At 37.8% G+C, this 12924-nt stretch overlaps 2 protein-coding genes across 2 annotated transcripts in view; both read right to left on the reverse strand.

Moving 5' to 3' along the window:
- Positions 1 to 9511, reverse strand: kcmf1 (potassium channel modulatory factor 1). The gene is made up of 7 exons (XM_044144041.1): positions 9313 to 9511; positions 7208 to 7375; positions 6938 to 7077; positions 4830 to 4931; positions 4521 to 4704; positions 2648 to 2942; positions 1 to 1555 (listed from the first exon to the last, which is right to left on the reverse strand). The coding sequence occupies exons 1-7, from the start codon at positions 9326 to 9328 to the stop codon at positions 1291 to 1293; spliced, it is 1170 nt and encodes a 389-aa protein (XP_043999976.1). The 5' UTR covers positions 9329 to 9511; the 3' UTR covers positions 1 to 1290.
- A 1303-nt stretch (positions 9512 to 10814) lies between these two features.
- itga1 (integrin, alpha 1) overlaps positions 10815 to 12924 on the reverse strand; it is a 45496-nt gene continuing 43386 nt past the window's right edge. The window contains exon 30 of the mRNA XM_044144042.1: positions 10815 to 12438. Coding sequence (XP_043999977.1) covers positions 12382 to 12438 — 57 coding nt within the window. The 3' untranslated portion in view covers positions 10815 to 12381. The remainder of the gene's footprint in view (positions 12439 to 12924) is intronic.

Below are 12924 nucleotides of genomic sequence, written 5' to 3' on the forward strand. Positions count from 1 at the left end.
TTTTCACTTCCATCAAAAGATGTGTGCCATATTTATTGTAATCTAAATTTACATTTTAAAAAAAAGTCTGCCCATGTCAAAGAATCATTATGAAAGTTAACGCAAAAAAAAAAAAAAAAAATTACATTTCTTTACATAGAGGATAAAAGTAGAGGCATGAAGGTGGCATGATCCGTGTCAAGGCTCAAACAAATCATAAAAACAGGTATAAATAAATAGAAAGTGCTAGCTTTAATAGGGAAAAAAAAAAAAAAAAAAAAAAAAAAGAGTTGCGTTACGGAGGAGGGAGGAAAAAAAAAAGAAAATAAATGAAGCTCCAGCGAAAGTCAAACAAGCCTTTGAAAGCATGTGGTCTGACACAAGCAGAGCAGAGGAGCACCGGATCAAGTCGTTCATAAATTAAAAACTATGCTGTGCTTTAAAATCTTCAAACTAAAGATTAACATCTAGAGAGGCAAAGCTCCTTTCTTACATTCGTGGCTTTCGCGTCTGCAGCCGTAATACAGAAAAGTCAAACTGGATTCTCAAATCGCGGCGTTTTCTTCAGATCCCAGTTGTTTCTCTTCATTTTGAAATACTCGATGACAAAAAAAAAAAACCCAACAAGACAGTCAAGAAACTGATGCCTGCAAAGTGAGTCCGTATGCTACTTAAGCTATAATCGATGTAACTGTTTGAAAGAGTCGAAAAGCTTTGGGATATTTTTAAAGAAAAACAAAAAGTACAAAATGTCGATGACGGGGTCATCAAAGGTCATGCACGCTGCAAATAACTGCATGCGGTAAGTTATGGTAACCCATCCAAGCACTTTTTATTTATTAATGATCATTAAACACACACAGCAGCTTCATCAGAGGGGATTGTGTTCTTATGACTTCTGAATGTGGAGTATTTATATGGAGGGCCCTTCACATGTCACAGGAAGCAAAGCTGCCTGCAGAACTTACCTGATAAAGAAAAGTTTAGTGGATTGATTATCGACTTCATATATATTTTATATCTATATATTTATATTCATATAAATCTCTTCTCTTACTTCCTTCCCCATATGAACATTTTATTCCAATTGATCTCTTTTAGTTTTGTTTACAATGTAACAAGTTACGGTGACGGGCCTTAAGTTACAATCACCAAAAACAAACTGAGGAGATAGAGGAGAGAAAGAGACAGGGAGACGGAGAGAGAGAGAGAGAAAAGGAGGAGGGCGGGGCCAGGGAGGACCGCACTTGTCTGCTGCCCCTTCACTGACAGTTGCAGCACAGAGGACACAGTCTGCTTGATGCTCGGACATCAAAGAGGAGGCGGCGGAGGCTCCCTCCCCGAAGAGCTGCTCTCTCGGAGCTGGAGGTTCTCCAGCGCCACGTCTAAAGGCATGATGTCCACGCAGCCCATGGCTCCGAAGTCGGCGAAGTCTCGGCGCTCGTCCTCGTCGGAGGAGGAGCTCTCCTCGTGCATCAGCGTCGACAGCAGCAGCTCCTGGACGAACAGGCTGCGGTCGGCCCGCTCTGCTTCTAGGAACTGGCGCTCCGCTTCCGACATCTTGGGTTCATTCAAGCTGGACGAAAGAAAAAAATGAATTAATTAATTAATGTGAAGTTATTTAGGATTGAAACAATTAATCTGATTAATTGGGATTGTTGGAATAGTTATCAACTGATTTAGTAATAAATAATTAGATTCTTAAGATTGCCATTTGTTAAAAGAACACATTCAGAGCAATAATTATGCCAAAACAGTACAAAAAAAACACATCTAAATATAGCCTACTGGTTCAAAATCTAAATCTAAAACTAAATCTATTAGGCACCTTTTGTATTCTAGATATCAACTGGTTAATAAACATATATAGATCAGCCCTACACTGTATACATGCCAAGTCAAGAAGAAGAGGCTGAGCTTCACACATCTGAATGTTAGAAGTATTTGTTAAGTCGTAGATGGATCCTTTGCCCCAAATCATTGACGTTAAAGAATCGTTGTGTTATTAGGCAAAAATTATGTTTTTTTATTTTTTATTTAAAAACCATTTATTTATTTATTTGCATTTTTGCACATTTCTAATGCTGTATAAAAGCTCAAGTGGTTAAATGCAAACATCTGCAGAAAATGACAAATTCTTCAGATTTATAACCAACTAATCATTGGAATAATCAAAAGAATATTGATGGCTACAATAATCAGTAGCTTCAGCCCTAAAGTTATTAATTCAGCACGCGTGTTAATTTACCACGAGCTCTTTTACAAAAAAAACAAGTTACTTTGTGCATGACATTTGATCCTGCGAAAGACATACATTAATCCCTCACTATTTGTGATCACATGTTTTCTCCTCTCACTGGTTAATAAGCAGGTCTAAACATCTCTGAATCTCTGTACAGAAACAGTTCAGTCTAAGCTCCAGAGCCATACAAAAGCATTCACAAATTGAAAGACGTATGGTGCTAAATACTGGACAATACAGAAAAAAAGCTTGTTAAAAGCTGAAAATGGAGGTTTAGATCCAAACAAGTTGATGTTAAAGTCCAGATTAAAGTCCAACGGAGAATTACATGCTCTGTTTTGGTCACGTAAAATCACAATAAAACACACAACAGTTCGAGAGCTACGAGTGCCACTGGGTCACGTGTGACGGACTGGCCCCACTCACCGTGCTAATAGAAACTGGGAGCTTTGGGAGGAGGAAGCGGGATTGCTGTCGCCCACAGCACTGGTGTTGGCAGTGGACGAGTTAGGCGGAGGGATAGAGTTGCCCGTGTTGCTGGGGTTGTTGCCACGTCGAGTTGCGTGGCGGCCCGCCTCTACCTGCTGCCGGGCTGCCTGCGCCTGCTGCCGCTCCAGCTGCAGCTGCATCTGGAGCTGCTGCAGCTGGGAGGCCGAGGGGCCCGATGAGTTTATCTGGCCCCCCGCAGCCCGCCGCACGCCGGACAGCTGAGACAACAACTCTGCAGGAGATACAAGGCAACTATTGGTCCGTTCCTTTAAAAAGTTCAGTTTTGGATGAGTTTGTTTGTTAAAGTGGTATTTAGATAATACACTGCAAAAAAACACAAAATGCAGCTAAGTATTTTCGGACTGGTTTCTAGCGCAAATATATTGGTTTTGTCTTATTTTAAGTGTATGAACTTTCAAGTAACTTTTCAAAATGAAACAGGAGTTTGTTTTAAGTCAATCATTTGTGAATATTGATAAAAACATACAGGTTATAAGTGAAATAATTTGCTAATGGATCATGTTTTTCCCATACAAGTTAAAATGTCTTGTTCCACTAGCAGATTAATTCACATTTAACTAGTACCTTTTCAACAACACTACGAAATCACTACCTTAAACCAAGCTGCTATATCTTGCTGAAAATTTACTTGTAAGCTTGAACACTTTTAATAAGACAAAACTGAGATATTTGCTCTAGAAACTCAACCAAAATTTCTTGGCAAGATTTTGTTTTGAGGTGTAGGTGTTTTCATTTATTTTCAGTGCCGCGCTTGTATGCAACCTTTAAAAAAAAAAAAAAAAAAAGAAAAAAAAAAAAGATTTATTGGCTAAATGATGTAAAAAGGAACTACAAATTATTTAGGTACAAAAGGGCAGCTTAATCAGAAAGGATTGTTATTTAAATTAGATCACATTTTCTTGCATTTATAAGATAACTAAGCTGAATCTATGAAAAAGTTAAAACAGTTGGATTGTTTCAGCACCAAAAGGGTGACTCCCAAAGAGCTACGAGGTGAAAATATGATAAACAATATCAATGGTGGTGAATCTTATCCTTCTTTAAGTTCTAATGAAAGTTTGTAATTTGCTCAACAAATAGGAATACTTAAACGCCAGATCCATCTTAAGTATCAGGTGTAATGATTAGAGTATGAGCTGGTTTCATTCGAAGTTGCTTGAAGTGGCCAAACAAAGGAAAGATATTGCCTGGGTTCTTTTTGCTGTGCAGAAGCAAATAATGTGAATCACAGAGATATTTCTAGTAATAACCCACTTTTTCAGCAGCAATCCACATCTAGAAATCATTCTACCAGGTTTAATGTGGCAACTCAGTGGTATCATTACGATCACTCACCAGATGGACAGTAATTAATCAAACAGAGGGATTCCTGCACATCCCTGATGTCAAAATGTCACATCTCCTCTAGAGCTACTAACCCTTTAACACAAATTTAGCATAAATAATAATAATAATAAAAAAAAAACCTTTTCTAATAATTTATAGCAGATGTTTCTGAAGTGATGATCTGTTTTGAAAAAACATGTGTATGGCTCTATATTCTGAAATTGCTATTAATTTTTAACTTTGACCACTTGAAGGAACCCTGATTTTTGTATTTAAACCTATGTTTATTTCAAATTGTCCTACTTTAACTACGTTTTGTCAAACTTTGCTAACCTTTGTTACTGTAGAATATAAACAGTATTCTAATTAATCCTAATTAATGTACATATTCGTGTTTTTAAGACCAACTTTTCTGCTCGTCAGGGACGCCAACACAAGATAAAGCACTGCATTTGAGGCTCACCTGCGATTGGGTCCATTGTCTCTCTGTTACTGGGGGTGTAAGTGGAGCTCTGTGATGAGGAGGAGGAGAGCCCCCCCGTGGAGCCGCTAGTAAAGTGCATATTTGTCCGTCGAGCTCTGGGGCCGCCTATTCCTCGCCCTGGGTGGAACATCCTGCGTACGTGCCGAACACTACTGGACTCGTCGTAAACGCGGGACCGTTAAGGTGAAACCTTGACAGTGTGCGACGTAAACGTGAATCACTTTAAATCAGTGTAACAAACAAGCCAAAAGACAGCAATGCCCCGCGCGGGGGGGGGGGAAAGGATATTAAATCTCTTGGTGCTCTGTGCTCAAGGGTGAGGTGAGCCGTAAAGTCGTCCGTCACGTGGTTTGGATCGCCTCCTGGCAAGGCAGCGCAGATTGGGCAGATCTGAAGAGAGAGAGCAAGAGGACGGGTTCCGTTAGAGACATCGTAGGACTTTGGATGGAACAACACAAGCAGCTGCATGCTAAATCTCAATTATTGAATTATACTGACGTCATCTAAGCTCCTGCTCGAACCTGATGGGCCCAGTAAACTTTCATCTTTAAATATCAACAGTCTAACAATTGATGCAAGAATAATACATAAAAGCAAGCTTGCCTGATTTCAAATAACTTTACATTAAAAAATGATTACCCGATCGTGTGTGTGTCCATAAATAGCACAGAAAATAGGAGGTAGGCAAACAATATTTCTTTAAAACACAAGAAGTGTTTTTGCAGACTCTCCTAATTGTGTGTTTTTTCCTTGGAACTGAACTGTACTGAACTTTTGTCTCCACCAAAGCCACTTGTTATATGCATTTCCACTTTGGGGTTCCTAAACCAAGCTTATTATGTAGATAACTCCCACCAGTTTTAACTCAGATGATGTTTGCAGTAATCCCAAGACTTTCAGTAATTGAAGCCTGTCAGATGTGCATCTCAGGGAGACAAAGCACTCATACAGCAGCAGCTGCACTGACAGTGTCACTGTGTCAGTGCAAGTTTGCTCCCTCAAACTTAAAAAGAAATGAATATTTGAGGAGTTGTGACTAATTTAATCTGTACCACACCACATAAACATAAAAAAACTATATATTTCAACCAATTCAAATCTCTTTAAGAAAAAGATTTAAGGGGCGTTTTTATGCAGTGTTTGCGTGGACGCCGAAAGCCGAACTTTATATATTTCCACGAGGAGTGGCAGATTTAATCACGTATTTAAACTCAAACTCAATGACTTGTGTTTCCAAACAATAGAGAATTTTTTATTTTATATTTCCAGTAAATATGAATTACAAAGGAGGAAAGGTAGATGACTAAAACCAAATGGGGGTGAATATTTAACTAGTAAGAAAGGCTTGGGCCCATCCAAGAGGTTTCACCTCCATGTCTGGGTAGATTTCAACATTTTGGGAAGGTGTCTTCTTTAAAACTACTCCAGAAAACAACACTGGTTCTTGAAAAGCTTCCTGCAGTGGAAACACCTTTTTGTTAGCATGAATAGGAAGCTGGATGAAAGCTGTGTACAAAGAGTCATGGTCCATTTCCAGCTCCCACATCAAAACTGTGACAAAGTAACATTTCAGGTACCCTATGCCTCCAAAGAGGAACATGTGTTACATACAGAACCGTCTCTAAAAGGACTGATACATCTGACTACATGAGACATCAGATGTTCTACATACATGACCTGGATGTGTCAAAATAGCTCTCCACATATTATCCCATTTGACTGGTTCAATACTTTCTAATATTTCCAGCTTATCTCTCACTTTTAGAGAGAGACGCCGTAAAATAAAAGGGAGAAGCCTGAAATCATTTCTATTTTACATGCACCTACATGACTGAATTAAACTCAAGTTTTCTCAGCATTAGTGGCTCATGTTTTGAATGCAGAATGCGAGAAGTGGAAAGCGTCGGGCATTGTTATAAACGCCATTTGCGTACGATCATTTGCAGCCACCTTGAAGTATAAAACACTAAAACTTGCAGTAAATTTATGGCAAATAATTCAACGGGTTTTTGATACTCTTGTGTTCCTTTCCCCTACTGTTGCAAACCAGGAAATTATTGAAATCGGATAACTTTTCCAAAATGAGTATGGAACATCGCTATGCTGAAAAATACCAGGCGGAAGAAATGAACTGAATTATCGGGAAAAAAACATTTGACGTAAAGAAAAAATGAATAAGCCTGAAACTCTAAAGTCTCTTAAGAGAAATTGAAGAACTATTCAAAAAAGATGCTTCAAATAAAAAGTCTGTCTCATTGAAAAGAAAAGGAGAAAGAGACACAGCTCTAGATGTCTCAAAGACATTTCAGCCGACTGAATAACGTCCAGCACGTCAGCGGCAGCGTTGATGCTCGACCTGCAGGGCGAAAGAAAAAAAAAAACCCCAGGACACTCACCACCTCTGTGGACGTCTCCGAATGCTCTGAGGTGACATGCTCCTGTAAGGACGTCTCCGTGAAGCCCATCTTACCACAATAAGGACATGTGAACGACTGAGGTTGTTCCACCGAAAAGGTGTCTCCTCCGTAATACAAATCTGCAAAAAAAAAAAAAAAAAAAAAATTAAACATTAATAAAAACATCTGTTAGTGGCAGCCGGAGAAATAAAGATATTAAATCCGCATGGACTCGATAGGATGCTCACGTTTCCCTCAATGGGGGCTTACCATAGTCTACTCTGGTTAATATACACTGCATGGGGTGCTCTGTGGTGTGTCGTGTTGTGGTGGCCCCGCTCTCGTAGCACGATGCACACAGGTCGTAGTCGTAGCAAATTAGACACTTAAACCTCCTTCCTCTGAAGTTGCCCTTTAAACATGCATCACAGCTCACACCTGAAAAAGGAAAACGCAGAGAGGAGTTCATGAGAGGATGGGCTACTCACGGCTGTCAAAGGGTTTCAGAGCTTTCCACTGTGAAGTTTACCGTCAGCTTTAAGTCCATTTAATGAAACACCAGTGAAAGTGCTCAGGTCAATGAGCTTCCAATCAGCTGGGTGAAAGGAGGCCGTTTCTCATCCTAAACAGAAAACTAATTTGGCTGTTTGAATAGGATCGTTGCAAGATTTAGTAACTTTAATGGTGAATTTAAGATCTCTACAAACTACAAAAGATAACTTTACTTTTATTTGTCTTACTTTTTATCTTAAGCAAGTTGCGAGTTAACTTTAACTTAAGTTAGACATAACTGTCGAATTAAATGCGTGCGTTTCTATTCTGGTATGTGTAGCCAGTACTTTTGAACCTACATGATGCAACTTCAACCTCATTTTACAGCACAGCGTTACTGATAAAGGGTTTTAGCCGACTAATGAAATAATTTTTTTCCCCTACAAGTTTATGGAGAACCTGTTAAAGTTTCCCAGACCTGTTAAGTTGCTACAGCCTAAAGAAAAACACGAATCAGAACTACACCTCAGAAAAACATACCAACAAGTTATTTCTCAAAAACATCATTATAAGTAATTTAAGGCCCAGTATGGAAAATATGGAGAAAGTTAAAACTTTTTCAAGGTCTAAAACAAAGATCTTCAAGAATCTTGAAGGTCTTGTTGGACCATGTGGTCGGGCTACTATCAACTTATTATTCTCGCAAAACAGAACATTATTTAAAAATAAGCATTTAAAAACTGCTCTTGATGTTTTTTTTACCCATCTTTAACTCAACTCTGCATTAATCAAAATAACTTACTATTACAAAAATCTAACAGTTATCATTTCTGTAGTGTTAAAACTTGTTACACTTTCCGTTTCTACATAAAGCACAATGAAAACAACTGACTCTACTGAGGCATTACACACACATTTCATTGGAGAGTCAGAAAATGTCGTATTTGGCCAGCTTGTGATGTAAACCACTATTAAGTGTATTAAATATTTTAAAAAGACTGCAAATGACTTCGAAAATGGATCTTACTTTTGACCCCATCAAACATAATTCCACTATCAGGTTTACTTGATAAGTTTATGATAAGTTTGGTAGTTAAATAGCACGCAACACCACACATGTTCCCTTTTCAGATCAACATGCCAGATTCGTACAGACCAGAAAAAAATACGCTCATAATAAATTGTTCACTGTAAGACAACTGTGATCAAAACTTTAAGAGGAAAATAGTTGTACGGTATGCTCATCGACTAAACTCTACAACTTTAAAAGGTGACTCATTAGTGATTCCACTGGGGGAGAAAAAACTCCGCTAACTCCAGACAAAAACACTGTAACTTATATCTGAAGAGACTGGTTTATGATCAGAGGCCTCAGAATTTCTGTCTTTTAGTGACAGTGCACTTACATACAACATTATAAAGAGCTTATAACATAGTAGTTTTGTGTTTTACGGACACGTGGGATAAATACTATAGCAGTTTTTAATGCGTGTGTTGATATAAAACTGATTTACAAGAGTGTAAGTTCTGGGAAGTCCTAACTAAACCAAAGGCTTCTGATATTCGCATAGATTAGCCTACTCGCTAGCCCGGCTAATATAAGGTAATGTAGCACCTAGCCGCGGCTAGCTGCTAACTGCTGCTGTCTCATTGCGAACAGGTTGAGCGAGGTTACAACAGATACTTTTACATGACAGGCACATGACCACCAGCGCTGCTGACAGCAAATATAAAAAGTCAAGGGACAAGCTTGGAAGCCCGCCAAGAAAAGCGCAACTACCCCTCCTAACACGAAAAAGCCCTTAGAGAAGCTAGTCATGGAGCTAGCCGATCAGGTAAAGTAGTCCCCATCCCGGGCGCTGAGGATCCGTTTATTAACTCACCCTCATGTCGGGACATCCTACAAACAGCGACACAACCCCTCTTCGGGCTCCCCAGCGCGTTGAGCGAGGAACGATGCAGTTTTTGTGACTCTTAGCCGGTAAACCACTCCAACCTCGTCTCTTTTCCGAGCAAGATGGATCCCCAGTAGCTTACAGTTTGTTCTGCTTCCCGTCCCAGAGTGTCACTTTATGGCCGAATGTTGCGAAGGGTGGACACCAGGGGGCGCTCTTTGACACTTGCGCAATGAGAATCACTTAGCCCTGGGCTTTGACTTGCAGAATCATACTTTACATTAACAAAATTCAACTCAGAACCTTGTTTTGTTATTTAAAAAGAGTTTGTTTCTAATATTCATCAATAAAAAATAAAAATAAATAAGAAAAAGCTGTGGAACTACAGAGTAGTCAGATAACCGTTAACAGAAAATATAGTTTAGGAATTCGCATAGCAATTTTCTGGAATACCACAAATGTATATGAAGACGTTCATATTTGTTTCTAATAAGATTCAAATCGATACATTTAAGCATAATGGAAAATGTTTTTGAGTAATGCAATTTGAAGGTATGCATATTGGCTCAACAGAAAGAAGCATGAAATGTTATAGTGCGTGGTTGTGCTGACTTTGGACTTGATAAAATAGTAAAGCTGCATTTGATCGATCAATATTTTATTTATTCTTTACCCATCTTCTGGTGTCCAAACAGACACCAAAAGATCTTATGACTCAATGTCACACAGGAACAACATGGATCCTATGCCATTTTAATTCTTCCTCCAGACTCTGAGACCCTATTTTGATCGCACTTCTTTCTTTCACCACACTTTACAATAATATGCTCAGATACAGCCCTCTGTCAACAGCTAGCTTATTTAGCAAGACTCTTTTAGCTTCAGCTGGGAAACTGTCAACTCATCAAACCTCCAAATGACGAAGGACATGGGATGTCGATAGCATAACATTTTAAAAATATCTTTAATTTTTTTTATGTAATATTCTTGCTTTCTTGGAAACTAAATTTTAGATTTTCATAACTATCTAAAATAACAGAAATAAACACTTGAAGTAGATCACTCTGTAGAAATTTACTGAATCAATAAAATAAGTTATCTTTTGGTCCTGCTTTTATTTATTAAGATGTGACTGAACTGTTCTGTTTTTCTTTTTTCATTACTTTGTAAAACCTAATATTGAGTCAACATCAGTTATATAATTCAGTGCTCAGGATTATCAACAATGTTGATAATAAACATAGAAAATTAACATATTTCCAGTTTCCATCTACCGTATGTAAAACAAGGCAACACAGAAAATTCTACAATAAAGAGTAAATAACTGATTCAATTTTTGTTCAGATTTTGAGGTGCTCATCAATGAATTACCAGAATTGGTTATTTGCATTTAATAACATGTTGTTCTATAAACTAATTCTTATTTTCTTTTAAAAAATAAACATCATCACAAGTAAACTTTGAGAAGACTTAAGGACCCCTGTTCAAAATATGTTGAATAAAAAAAATCTTTATTTAGTAGATATTTTTCAGACGATTTTTGTGCTAATGACAACATACATAACCTCTGACAAACCAGTGCATTACAATGAAAACTTCACAGCAGTACAGAAAGCTGGCCATGAGCTCTCAACTTTCACTTTGTGCCTTTCCCTCCACCCTCTTGCATAAACCAGACGTGGCCATACATTCTGCGTAATATACAATTTAATACCTGTGCTTCATGTGTCTATTGTGGAGGGTGAGAGCCGCTGAGTATAAAAATATTTAAAAGCTATCTTTTCTTGCCCTTAACATTATTCTTTACAGCTAAGGGAGGAGAGGGGAAGTGGGAGTAGAAAAAAAGGTGAACAACCTGACTGAAAAAGCATTATGTACCCCACTGTGGAGTGAGTGAACCACAGTGTGCTAATACATGCAGGTGGGAAGGAGCTTTGAAAATAAAAAACCCCAAATAGTTCAAACCTTTCTTCCAAATTTAGAAGATATTATCTATTCTGCAATAAAAACGACAAAAAGTTTGAAATACAATTTTCCATCAAGTAAGCCAAACGGCTTGATAAAAAACATTAACCTCCATCTATGTTTAAGCAGATGATAGTATCAAATTTATTTTTTTCTATCAAAATATAACCTTATTTACATATGTGCATAAAATCTAAAGCCGGATAGCTTTTTTGTTTTTTATGTGTCCAAAGCAAAGGTCACCTTTTATCATTCTTTTAGCACCTGAGCAAAATCACCTGTCACACAAAACATTAAATAAAATGCAAAATAATTCTGTACATTTTACAGCTTTACATCCATCACTTCTTCTATTTACAGTACACGCGCAGAAGGCTCTCCTGGTGATAATTACACTTAATTACTGGAGCTAACTGAAAAATAAAAGATGTGCCATGATATTTAACTACACTGACAAAACAACAAAATGCTATAGGAATGCTTAAAAATACAGTGTCTCCTAAAATTCATCAAGCGAACATGTTTGAAAATGGGACTCAGAGCTTATGTAAAAATAAAGTTAATATAGACTTATTTTTTTCTTTTTTATCCTTTGGTGTTTGCACTGCAATGTTAAGTTGTTGTTTTTTTTCTTTCTCTTTTTGGTAAATTAGATAACTTTGGATTTTTATGGTGAAAAACCTGAGTACTTTTTTCACTAAAGCTTTAGTGAAGCAATCAGAGATCAGAATGAACCTATAGCAACAACAAAAATAAAAAACAAATAAAATGATGCTACTTTATCAACAGGCTGGTAAAAAACAACAACATAAGTGAAATCAGATAGCAAATACGTCACATTTACAGTGATTTACAGTCAGTGTCTGGCTCTTCTGTGGTCCCCAACAGAGAAGCCCAAATATTACAACCAGCTGCTTCAAGCAGCACTGAGAAGCAGTTGAGAGATTTTTTTTTCCGCCGCTATGTGACACATGACAATGTAGAAAATAGTGATGACGACTCCTTTTTGTTCCTGATAGTCCATATGCCACAGCTCTGAGGTGTCTTTGGGTTCTCTTCAAGAGCAGCTTGCAATTCAGTGGTCGGAATACCTCAATCAGACATCTCTTCCTTTGAATAGTCCCTCGTTTTTCTCTTAAAGAAGCCAAGCTGCAGAAACAGAGGACTTAGTTACACAAGGACTGCTTTACAGACCGACATATCAACAGAGTTGAGAATAAGTATTCACATGCCCCTTTAAAACCAAGACATACCCATTTTGTTCAGTCTGACATTTAATTCTTTAAACTTCTCCTGTTTCAGGTTAGTTAGAATTACCAAAAATGCTAAATCAAAATGCCAGATTAATGATAGTTGTTATAGTTGATTATCTTCCTTATATTCAGAAATTTACATACACTACGATTACTACGCATTTAAGGAGAACCAAGAAGATGATGTCATGGTTTGTATAAATGGAGGTGAACCCCGATGTATTTTAAGGTACACCTCACACACACTGCCTTCTTATGTGACATACAGAGAAAATCAAGATGTTAAGCAGAGAAATTTATCCAAAAATCTATGTACTAGTGGAAGTCCACGGAAATGTCCAGCCACTTTCATTCAGGTGGATTTTGTTGCAAAATGTGCATA

This window comes from Gambusia affinis, linkage group LG17, assembly GCF_019740435.1.
Source record: "Gambusia affinis linkage group LG17, SWU_Gaff_1.0, whole genome shotgun sequence".
NCBI classification, from domain to species: domain Eukaryota; kingdom Metazoa; phylum Chordata; class Actinopteri; order Cyprinodontiformes; family Poeciliidae; genus Gambusia; species Gambusia affinis.

Coding starts and splice junctions, on each gene's coding strand:
- kcmf1 (XM_044144041.1), bottom strand. Junction 4,932..6,937: donor CGGAGACGTCCACAGAGGTG/GTGAGTGTCCTG, acceptor CTCTCTCTTCAG/ATCTGCCCAATCTGCGCTGC. Junction 4,705..4,829: donor ACAGAGCACCAAGAGATTTA/ATATCCTTTCCC, acceptor TCCCGCGTTTAC/GACGAGTCCAGTAGTGTTCG.